General features: G+C 34.8%; 1 protein-coding gene across 1 annotated transcript in view; it reads right to left on the bottom strand.

The window, feature by feature from the left end:
- DYNC2H1 (dynein cytoplasmic 2 heavy chain 1) overlaps positions 1–12,758 on the bottom strand; it is a 184,870-nt gene that overhangs the window by 103,032 nt on the left and 69,080 nt on the right. The window contains 12 exon segments of the mRNA XM_070749693.1: positions 2,817–2,940; positions 3,777–3,875; positions 4,780–4,889; positions 6,506–6,647; positions 7,287–7,413; positions 7,552–7,638; positions 8,242–8,363; positions 8,669–8,792; positions 8,960–9,120; positions 10,010–10,123; positions 10,673–10,810; positions 12,555–12,709. Coding sequence (XP_070605794.1) covers positions 2,817–2,940; positions 3,777–3,875; positions 4,780–4,889; positions 6,506–6,647; positions 7,287–7,413; positions 7,552–7,638; positions 8,242–8,363; positions 8,669–8,792; positions 8,960–9,120; positions 10,010–10,123; positions 10,673–10,810; positions 12,555–12,709 — 1,503 coding nt within the window.

Genomic DNA, 12,758 nt, shown 5'->3' with positions numbered 1-12,758 from the left:
CCGAGTCTACGGAGAGGGGCGGCATACAAATCTAATAAATAAATGAATGAATGAATGAATGAATGAATGAATGAATAAACAAACAAACAAACAAACAAACAGTTACAGTTTCATTTCCAGCAGCAGACAAACTTTTAGTTCAGAGTGGACAGAGAGCAGAGAGTGGGCTGAGCCTTAAGCTTAAATTTTCAGTTTCGATTCTCTGCACAGACTCAGCTCCTATGGGCTGACTTAGTTGCTATGCCTATTCATTGGCTGATGTTGTTATCATTGGATCTCACAGTTCACGAATATTCTGATATGTTCTATACAATCAAAAATCAGTAATAACAACACAAATAATCAGTATCATGATTTCCTATGTAAAAAAAAAATCATGCTGATTGAAAATTAGCCCAGCATAGCTAGGTCAGCATTAGTGTGAAAAAGCTAAAACAAACCATGAAAAAATAGGCAGATAAACCTATCCATCCTTAATTACTTTCATTCTGACGTCTTGTTTACTCAGCATTTTTTGCTGTTAATTTCAATGAACCTATTCTAAACATGACTAGGGGAATCTTAGTTTTCCAAGTATTGAAAAGGCCTTCGTGACCTTTAAAAGTCCTGTACTACAAATTCTACAAGCCCCAGTCAGCAGGATTAAAAATAAGAAATTATGTTGAACAAGACACATTCCAGTCAAATCTAACTCTGAATGATATATAATTACAGTCTATGTTCCTGTTAACTCAGATTAAAATTGAAAACTAAGTACAAAAATCCACATAATTCCACACAATCCCATCTATAGGAATCAACACCACCAAAATTAAAACACCTTCCATTGTTAAATGGACCAGTAATATCAAATCCTTAGTGGACTTTTTGAATACTAACAGCAATTTGGATATCTTCAGGACTGCTATTTCAAAGAGGGAAGTGGTTCAAAAAGTGTCCTTCTAGGGTCCCTGAAGGAGATAATCCCTGAGTAAGGGAACCCAGAGTTCACTATACTTGATACTAATCACATATTAGTAGTAGGGAGAAGTCATTCCTGCAGATAGTCAGATCCTGAATCATGAAGGGTTTTAAAAGAGAAATCTAATATCTTAAATTGCATCTAAAAATAACAGCTAACCAGTGTAGCATTCAAAGCTATGGTGATTTATGGGCACATTGGGAAACACTGCAGAGATGGGTTCCTACCAGTTCTATAGAACCGGTAGTAAACTGGTGGTGATGTCACAGAGCTGGTTCTGTTGGTGCTGGTGCCTGTCTGTGGCTGAGTTTTCTGCACTTTTTGGCCACCATCTTTTTTTTTGGTGCTTTTGTTGCTATTTTTTGCTGGGTTTTGTTTCTGTGCAGAAGCAGAGTTTTTGGAACTATGCATGCGTGCATAAAGCATGCACGCACCTGCAAGGTGCGGCCATGCAGTGTGCAATGCACATATAGCCATGCAGCATGGGAGGAAGCGAACCGGCAGCGAGGTAAGTTAGAACCCACCCCTGAAGCACTGAAATATACAAAGTAAAAAAAAAAAGTGAAAATACAGAACTTTTTTCTTTGAAACATAGGAACAGAGAAAAATTTTATGGCCAGCAATTATTGTCATCCTCTACCTAAGAGCAAAGGGGCTCAACACAACCTTAGGAAAACCTATGTACCATCTGCCGATTGTTCTAGATAAAAGTTTGTGCTTTCGTTTACTATCTTGTGACATAAATTTCACTTGTATATTGTAACACGTGGAATGTTTAAATAGAATAGGTACCACCAACTCACCAAAAATATACATTGTTTTTATATAAATATATATATACAGCACTGTGAAGTAATCCTACTTAACTGTCAGAAGCAAGATAAAGAAAAAACTTATGTACGGTATCCTTGATTACATATCACAAGAAAGGCCACCTGCAAATTAAGGTCAGGGGGAAATTCTGCACTGGCAAAATTGTTATTATTTTCTCAAATAAATCATTTCACAATCTGAAAACCCTGAGATCAGTTCTGAATGTTAAAAAAAAGCTAGCAAGAATATTAAGGATACAGTACTGTAGTTCTCAATTTACAACTGGTAGCTTAACAATATTACCCTGTTTCCCCAGAATAAGACATCCCCTGATAATAAGCCCAATCGGGCTTTTGAGTGCATGGATCAAAGCCAAGCGCTTATTTCAGAGTTCAAAAAAGAGGTCTGTGGCGTAAGCACACAATGTGCCTATCGTCCCTGTCCCCATTTATTTGTATCCATTTCCTGCACTTGTAATCATGTTTATGCTTATATCTGTTAAGCTTGACAAATAAATAAAATTAAAAATAAAATAAAATTCCTAGCCCTCCATTTTCTAGCCCAGGGCTGTCCAATTTCCAGCCCATGGGCCAAATATGTCACATGCTGGCTATGCCCAATTTAGCGAAGGAGGAAAAAAGTCCTGATATGCCACCTGATGCTGTAATGATGTGAATTTGACACCTCTGTTCTAGTCTGATGCCTTAACACTAGAAAATACTAGCTCTAATGGGCAACTAATAATGAAGTATACTCTAGTTCACATCCCTGTCCTAAGCAGAAGGTTGAACTCAATTGTCTATGATTCTATGAACAGATTTCTGCTCCCACCTAATGTCTCAGGTGAAGAAGATGAAGTGAAATGTTTTGTTGATGGATGCCATTAGGTCAACAAACTGACCCAATTTGTAGAATATATGTTAGACAAATATAGTAGTAGACATGGGTCACAGATTGCAAATAAATCTTTTTAATTCAATATTTTATCTGAGAATCAAAACAATAGTTACATATACCACCACACATTAAGTTAGAAATTTACCTTGTGCAACAAGATCCTTTCTAAGCAGAGGATAAAGCACAGGCTCAACCCCATCCATTTCCTGTATAATAAGAGTTTTTCCAAATCGCACAGCCAATTCAAGGGCATTAATAAAGTTTGTATCCTGCAAAAATGAAAATTGTATACAATACACAATTTTATAACATACAAAATACAAAGAAACTATTATTGCCAGAACTATGCTTGTATGTATGTTCTTCACTCCCCTTTGCCATTTTAACTATAACCTTGGAATTTTCACTCCAAAATCTCTACTTTCTTGGGAGGAGAAAGGGAATAAGATAGATTAAACTAGAACTTAAGATATCATAATAAATAAAAAGAAAAGGGAGTAAAGTGCAAATGACCTCCCCAAATAGATCACAGAGTAAAAGGAAGAATTCCACGACTATAGATCTAATGTCTGATTCTGTATTTCTTGATATACTAAGCAAACAGTAATGACAGTTGAATAAATTTTAGTTATTTATATATTCCAGATGTTTCAACCTTTTGCACCAAGGTGGAAGTAAACACATTTATGTTACATGCAAACTACTTTTTTAAACATTTATCCACTATGATCCCATGATAATTTTTTTTGTTAAATTCTCACTTCTTCCCCTCAATGTTTATGTGAAGTTAAAAAAAATATTCAATGTGATAAAGATATCCTTTTGGAGTTTTTTACAAGCTCTTTTGCTTTTTACCACCCATAAAACTAGTTACCGTAGCTTGGTCTTCTCCATATTGTTTTTCAATGAATTGAAATCCTGATCTCAATAAAAATTCTTAAAATATGACACTTCTTACTGCCCTCCATTGAGAAAATGGAAAATTATTAATGTACTTAACTACGTAAAGAAAATCTCCTTTTCTTGGTCAGTCATTTTAAATGAAAGAATGATTGAATATCCTTTCTATTGCAATCCAGAACAATTTATAAAGTTCAAATATTACCTGTTGGTTGATAATTTCCAAGCGTAATTCTTTCAAATGTGTTTTTAGCCATTCTGTAGCTCTGGAAGAAGGGTCTATCAAAAATGGACAAACTTTACTCTGTTGAAAGAAAGAGAGTTGTGTTTTATTTTATAAGGAAAACAGTCAGGAATAAAATTACATTTAAATATCTCTCTCTTTTTCCACAATACCAAAGACACATTTGAAATATTGGTACTGGCAATTATTTAGATAATCTACAGGAAGAACGATAACATTAGTAACGTAATTGACTAGTATGACTAATCAAACAAAGTATTACTCATCCAACTTTTTAGAAATGAAAATCTTTTGCACTTCTTCGATATTTAGCATTTCAGGATTTTAATTACTTAATGATACACTTAGGTTTGTAAGCGAGGCAAAAAAATCTTCCCAAACCATTCTCAGATAATGCAATCTAGCATTAATACGTTTTCTCGACTTCCAACTTTCCATAAATATCAGAAAAGTGTATCTGTAAATATTTCCTCAAAGAAATAAAGAAAAAGAAGCAACTTCTTTGTCATCAATCCAAGACCTAGAATTAAGTAACCTAATAGCAACAAGCAAAAACACTTAGATTTATATACTGTTCTATAGTGCTTTACAGCCCCTCTTTAAGCAGGTTATAATGTCAGCATATTGCTCCTGACAATCCAGGTCCCATTTTATCAACTTCGGAAAGATGGAAGGCCTTGAGCCAGTTAAGAACTAACTGCTGGCAATTGGAAGCCTACAACACGGCATTCTAACCACTGCTTTTCTGATTCTATTGCATTCTATTTATAGCCAAATAAATGTGAGCCAATCACATCTTCAGACTTTTGTCATCCAAGCCAAAATTTTTAGAGACTGGAAGGCACAGATATCCATCAGGCAGACTTTGGGAGTAGGGCAGGCTCATAAATTTAAACTTTAGTAAATGTGAATGCATGCTATTTGAGTGCCATTTCCAAAATATAATAATAAAAGTACAACTTACCTGAAGTATTACAAGAGCATTTTCTATTGACAGATCATCAGAGGGCAAACCTTCACTTTTCCAAATCAACTGCTCACTCTCTGTGCACAGAAACCGCCTAAGATCAAATTCTAAAAAAAAAGAAGAAGTAGGGGGGTTCTTTTAATGTTCCTGAGTTTGCTAAGCATTGTTCATTTCTCATTAGTACCTAAGACTTTTATACACTACTGCAAATAAATCACACTGAATCGTATTCCATATTTGCTTCATGATACTGTACAACTACCACTTCCTTAGGAATTGTTGATAATGACTGGGTTATATATCACATGTATTTATTATATATTGAGAGAGAATAGAGTGATTATAAAACATTTATAAAATATAATTAGGAGGAACATAAAATCTGTCTGGATTCAGTTCTTGAAAATAATAATAATAATAATAATAATAATAATAATAATAATAATAATAATAATAATAATAATAATAATTTATTAGACTTGTATGCCGCCCATCTCCAAAGACTCAAATAAGATCACAGAATCCTTAAACTGCTGTAGATATAAATGTATAAGCTGCTTTAAAAGAAAAAAGAGAGAGAAAATGACAAAGGGAAAGAGAGAGAAGGAAAACATTTTGATTACTGAACCCATCCATAACAAACTTATAATTATACAGAGAAAAATACATTTTATTACTTAGTTTATGTTCTATTAGCAACCCATTATTTATCTCAGTATAATACAGAAAGATTGAAACTGCTTGTAGAAAGCAAGAACCATCCATATCAATATTACATTTTAATATTGCCCTGAAATTTTTGCTCCTATTGCAACAGAATCTTAAAACTGAACTTGACTAAATTACTTAATATGATTCCTCTAAAGAAGACGTAAACCTAACGACGAGACCTCATTCCTCTGCCTTTAAAATTGAACAAAACTAAGCAAAATATTTCTTTGCCACTCAGAGGACAGATATTTAGGCTAAAAAATTTTTTTTTCTAAGATTCGAATAGGATATTTTTTTTTGCCTGGGGACAGAACAAAGCAAAAACTTGCAAAGGACACAGTATTCTTATACCATTATTCTTTCACCATCTTAAGATGAAAGGCTGTGTATGTTTTCTTCCCTTCTGTGCTCAGCTTGATATCAAGGCTCATACATTACTGAAGAACAGGAATTGCATAGACAATTTTTTAATTGTATTTTTCCTGTGATTATTTCCTCGGAATTTATACGAAATTGTGTTTAAGGTGGTCTAGAATTTAACTTCAAAGAATGATCTTTGACTTCTTGGGAAACCTGTGCTTTGAAATGGACAAGGAACAAGGCTTCTTCTTCATCTTCTTCTTTTTTGGAACCCTGTAATCCGGGGCAGTCAAAACTCACAGCCCGCAGCCCAGGTGTGTCATGTGCTGCTCCCTCCTGATTTAGTGAAGGGGGAAAAGTCCCGATAACTCATGTAACGCCATTGTGACAACGGGAGTTTGACATTCTTGCTGTAATCCCGTGAACATTTACTGGCCAGATGCCCTTCCTGAAGCCTATGCAGAGTTCACAGTAAACATTTTCTCTCTGCACCCTGATAAACATCTGCCACTACCTAGGATAGACAAAACCGCTAAGTATTTTTTTTTTCTTCCATCCCACTAATGACTTAATACAGACTTATGTTAATGTTGAGATTTTGTGTAACACTGAAAATTCTAATTTAAAAATAGAATATCAGAACAACTCTCACTTTCAAGATTAGCAGATTTTGTCCATGAATCCAAGCTTGCTTTTCTTTGGTCTTCAGGTGCAGCTGAGAGGTAAGTAATAAATGCTGCAGACAGTTGAGCTCTTCTTGGCAATGTACTTAACTCATCCGCTATTTCTGAAACCTGAAACAATTTCCAATTTGATTGTTAATTGATGTAGTTAGTCTGTATATTGATATGCTAAATAACCAGACTTTTGCATAGAGGGGGAAGTTGAGTTAATCACAGTTTGTGCAATTTGCTTCTTCCTTTCCAAAAATACAATGGGTCTTGAAAGACCAGCATCGTGTGGTCTCACCTATGTAACAACATTTAATGGACTAATAACATGAAGGGCTCCCTTTTTAATTTACTTCCTTTTTATATATAAGCAGAAAGACATTATTTAAATCGGGTGCAGGCAACATTTTAATAGCTGAAGGCTGTACTTAATATTTTGAAGAATCAAAGAATGGCTTAAATCGTGCAATAACTGTGGCAGGACTGGGATTTCTGTGGATTTTGTCCTCTGGGTTTGGGAAGATTTTTATATCTTTGAGTTTTTCTAAAAATGTTTAGCCTATTTTAAGGATTTTCTCTATATAGCTAGAGGATGAAATAAAATTATTTCCTAATTAATCAGCAAGGAGCTTCCTATTCATCACAAAGAAATAAGAATCACAAGAATTGAAGGAGGCTAAACATGCTTTTTGGAATAAAACACTGAGTTCTTTTGAAATAAAATGGCAAAAATATGGATCAACTGAAGGTTTAATAACCAACCTGTGCATTCCATCTTTTATGCTCCCTATCAAGCTGTTTAATCAGTATCTCTGCAGCTTTCACTGTCTCTTGAGCTTTCACAAGTTCTGTTTCCAGTTTAGCAGCTTCACTGGTTCTGGCCTGGAACCTGTATGCCAATTGCATTTTTAAGATATTCAACTAATAAAGGCAAATTGAATTAAAACATAATTCCATTTCAACAAGAAAGAGTTAATTTAACAGAAAAATGGTATAAGAATAGTAATAACAAGACTTAAATACATACTTATCTTTTAATTCTGCCACTTTCTGACCGACAGAATTAAGCAAATCTTCTAACTTCCGTTTTCTATCTTCTGTTTTTCTGAGGTTACTAAAATATATTAAAAATACTAATTGAAGTGTTGACAAGAACAATCAGTAACATAAAAATAATAATCAATTGCCAGAAATTAGCATTTTTATCAGTCTTTTTCAGAGACCAAACAAAATTAGTAATCTTTAGCATAATAAGATTCTGGAGGGATGCTATAAAGGCAACAAAACCTCACCGTTTTCTTTCAATTAAGCTTTGTGTCTTGATCAGTTTCTGGGATTTTATTTTAACCAATAAAATTTTAGTGACCTAAAAAAAAAGTTAGAAAGCTCCTTCCTTAGAACAGTTTTCTGAATCTGTTCCCTGCTTTAAGCAATATGTCTAAACAAAATAGGTAAGCAAACAAAGCACAAAATAGGATTTAGAAATAGCAACACTTTTTCTCTGGAAAAATGCTTAACAGACTTGAATACAGTGTAGCTTTCTTTCCAGAAGAGGATATATTTGTTTTTAAAATTTGAGCCAAACTTTCTTCTGTCAAATCAGGCAAAGAAAGGAAAGTTTTCCTCTTCTAAATGTAATGGCTCTTTTGCATTTCAGAATTATAATGAAAATGATATAAATTCATACATAGCTTTTTATTCTTCATACACTACTTACGCTTGTAGACCGGATTGTTCGGTTTCCAGAGGCTGAATTCGTTCTAGCACATATGAATACTGAACGTTGGCCCTAACCCATGCGGCTAAGGGTGCTGCTGCAGTACTGGCCCTTTTTGCATTCTGAAATATTCCAACATACAGATGACCTTAAGATAATATGCACCTCCAGTAACATCTAAAATACTCTCAGAAATAATATACTACCATTGATACTCATTGAACAAACAACGTATCTATTTTGGGAATTTAAAACCCCAAATAAACTTTTGATTGTGCAAAAATAAATATGAAAACATTTTCTTTTTTCCACCACCTATTGCTGTGAAAATTATTATAGTAAAGTAGTAAAGTATCTGTAGTTTCAACAGTGAACTATTATAACCCTTGACTTTTTAAATTAATACTTCTTAGACATATTCAATTACCTTTGAGTCAAAAGATCCCCTATTTTTAGCTAGAAGATCTTCTACACTCTCACGAATTTCCTTTGGAATATTTCTTGCATCAAAAGTTGCAATATCTTCTCTCACACCTCTTTTTGCAAGGAAACTGCAAAATGGATATTAAACAACCATTCCAATGTGGTAAAACAGCTTAGTGAATGTAGATAATGTACAATCTATGGATAATCTATTGTTATTACTGCAGTGCTTTTCTGGCATTCAGATGAAAATAAATTGGAATTTCAAAAGAAATAGAAGATCATCTTCTATTACCTCTTCATGCTCACCCACGATGTATCAAATATACCCATCAACCGTAAAACACCTTCTAGTATGTCCCTAATGATATCAGGTGGCATACGTAAAGAACGGATTTCAGACAGAGATTCTGGTTTGATGTTTCCAACTGCTAATTTGGCTTCATTAACCAGTGGCTAAAACAGAAAACAAAAGGCCAAACCATTAAAGTGGCTTAATTTTTAACACATCGGTTTATATTTTTAATCACAGAATTCACCATTATCTTCGTAATTCGAAATAGATGACATAAGAGTCGAAATTTAATGCTGACATTATAATCATTGGCACCAACCTTTTCCTCTGTATTTTCCTACTTTGTTCTTAACTACAGCCCAAAATCATTTGTATTTCCCAAACCATTTCTTTCACAATAGATTTTCTATTTCTAGTGAGAAAAAAGTGGGAGTCCTCTTGTCTATTTTGGACCACAATTTCAAAAACCACACAGTTTCAGTATTAAAGGACTAACAATCACTACAACAATCAAGATGTAAAGCAGAAAACTAGGAAGATACAAATGGGTAGAACATTAAAAAAATAAAAAATACATCAAATAAGGAGTAATTAGAAAATCAATAAAAGTCAGAAGAGGAATACATGTAGTAAAGAGAGATATGAAGAATCATTGTCAAACAATCTTACTAGGAGAACTGCCAGACATAGACCAAAAGAAAACAAAGATATGAAGAAAACTACCCTTCCCAATTTCTTGAAAAACCAATAACTGATGTTTCATAATTGACAAAATAAATAAACACTGAATGGAAATTTTCCCTAGAAGTGTGGGACATAATGATTAATTATTCCAGTACCATAGTAAAAACAGAAGTTGTTTCAGAAACTTATATGAAATGATATGAATGATTCTCAGATTTTAATGTAACATTTTTTATAACTCAAGGCTATTACTATTCAAACAGTCTTAAAATCTAAACTAATCTTTATTGTATCAAAAGAGCAATAACAGAAACTAAAGAAACATCTACTCATAAGATAGCAATATCATTAAATAAAATTAATTACCTGAACCTCTTTCAATTCATCCTCAATTATTTTTTTTCTTTCTTCAATTTTTACTACTTCTTGAGCTATTTTCTGCTTTATTTTTTCCATTTCTGATTTTTGTTCACTTGCATCCTACAAGACAGGCATTAGTCGGCATCCGTTCAGACATCTATATGTTTCATCAGAGTGAACGCAGCCATTTTTCTTTGCAACATTAGATTTTTATATTTCATAGAAAGCTTATTACTCTTATATGCTCTTTAACCTGTACTAAATCTGTACTAAATGACCACGTATATACAGAATGACATTTGGACAATATTTTTGACAATAAAGATGAAAATAACTTCTACTGTAAGGAACATTTACAGCAGTAACTTAACAAAGGCTCCAAGTTACTTAAGGTTGTCGCATACTGATTTGGGTATAATGATACAGGAGCAATTCTGCCGAAAATCTAATAATAATTTTGCAACAATTTAAAACATTTAAAAAAATCTTTTTCTTCCCAAAGTTAATTCCTGTGGAAATTCCTGGTCAGTTTAGAGCTAGTGCAGTTTTGTACTAATGATCAGGCTAACCACACTTGAAAGATTTTGCTGTGAATTTTTAGAAAATCTTTTTTTCTGTCAAAGCACATGGTGTCCTTGTGCTTTTGCAACTTCTAGCACTTTTTTTTACCTGCATAGAAACAGTGATTTCTTGGAGAGCAGCATCGGCTTCGTCTTGCTTTGTTTTGAGTAATATGCCTTGTTCTTCTGCTTTCCTGTTTAATTCATCAACAAGTGCTTTGGCTTCATTTAATTTAGCTACTCCAGCCTACAATTTATAAAGAGAGTTGGATGAAACTTATCTGCAGGGAATAAGACCCATATACAGACTATTCTTTCATACTAAATAGAGGCAGTCCTCTAGATATGACTGTTTTGAAGCTTGCCAATGGAAGTTGCCATGTCACAACAGCCGTTAAGTGAAGCATATCACTTAATAACCCTCCATCACTGTTTTTTCCAATGTAATTAAACACACAGTCATTAAGTGGAGCACAGGATGCCTCAAGGGTGGGGGGGAGGCCCTTGCAGGCCTAACACAGGCCCAAGACCCCTGCCTCACTCCTCCCAAAGTCTCCCCCACCCCAAGACATCTCATATTCCGCTTCCCATCCCTTGGATTCCCTCAGGCCTTTTCCCACTTCATAGGGTCTTTGCAAGCCTTAGGTCTGAATCCCACCACACCAGGCTAAACACCATTCTCCTGAGTTTCTTTTTGAAGAGCTCCAGGGCCTTCCAGAACACCGGAATGGATTGCTTTGTCATGTGGTCATATAGCACAATTCTGAAAGCAGCAGCAATACAGTGATACCTCTACTTATGAACTTAATTCGTTCTGTGACCAGGTTCTTAAGTAGAAAAGTTTGTAAGAAGAAGCATTTTTTCCCATAGGAATCAATGTAAAAGCAAATAATGTGTGCGATTGGGGAAACCACAGGGAGGGTGGAGGCCTTTTTTCCTCCCAGGAGATTTCTAGAGAGGCCCCACAGAGGCTTCTCCCGGCCTTTTCAGGCCCTGTTTCCTTCCAGGAGATTCCTAGAGAGGCCCCACGGAGGCTTCTCCCCACCTTTTCCGGCCCTGTTTCCTCCCAGGAGATTCCTAGAGAGGCCCCATGGAGGCTTTTCCCTGCCTTTTCCGGTTCCAGTTTCAGAGGCTCGGGATTGTAAGTGGAAAATGGTTCTTGAGAAGAGGCAAAAAAATCTTGAACACCCAGTTCTTATCTAGCAAAGTTCGTAAGTAGAGGCATTCTTAGGCAGAGGTACCACTGTATTCACATCTACCATAATGGCATTTCATTGATGGAAACATGGCAGTCAGCTCCCAAATCACCCAAGGGACAAAGCAACCTGTTCTTGCTTCACAAGTGTACATCCCTTTGGAAACCTCCAAGGCTGTGCAGACCAAGTAATAGTTTACATTGTCCTCAGCTCCTCGATCCCTCAGAGCCTCCTTCCTGACCAATTTTGTCAATATTGCCTTATCTGACTTTTTGCTATCAGATCTTCCTATCATGGATAGATCCAGCAACAGAAACTAGTCCAATCAACCAGACTGATGGGATGAGAGAAAAAACAAAATATTTTCAACAATGAGACTACTTTTTGAAAATCCAAGAGTATACTTAATCTTTTGGGGAGGCTGAGGATACAAAGTAAAGGGAGTCACCCAACACATGAGAGAAGCACTAAGTTATTTGTGTTTTAACTATGTTAGGTTGACATTACTTAGTGATATAGAGATGCAAAAAGATAATTAAGGAGGTATGGATTGCCTAATCCTAGACATCAAGAAGACAAAAGTAAACCACCAGTAGATATTGCAACGTTCAGATAAGTAAGAATTTTTCTCAAGTACATTTACAGCACAGTGACAAAGTGAAGAAAAACTGAATAAAATAATTAAGGAATTCTTATGATGCTGAATAATAACATATTACACACAAAAAAGTTCATGGTGGATAAATGCATGCATTGTTTAAAAAATATGATGCAAATCCAAAGAATCCAAGATACCTGCAAATGACTTTGCCTTTTTATCAACTCTGTCTTTTTGCAGTTATGAATGGCAAGATACGTATGCAGGAAAGTCATGTATCTTCTGGGTGTAGCTCCATAAACTTTACATGTTTCATGAATCGTCAAAAAGGACTTAATAAATTCCAGGTCACCTACATTACAAAGTTGTAAATGCACCAAGAATACACAAGGTAAGTACTG

Source organism: Erythrolamprus reginae, chromosome 4, assembly GCF_031021105.1.
Source record: "Erythrolamprus reginae isolate rEryReg1 chromosome 4, rEryReg1.hap1, whole genome shotgun sequence".
In the NCBI taxonomy this organism is placed as follows: Eukaryota; Metazoa; Chordata; class Lepidosauria; order Squamata; family Dipsadidae; genus Erythrolamprus; species Erythrolamprus reginae.
Note: the sequence above shows the minus strand (reverse complement) of the source record. Positions and strands in the feature narration are given on the sequence as shown.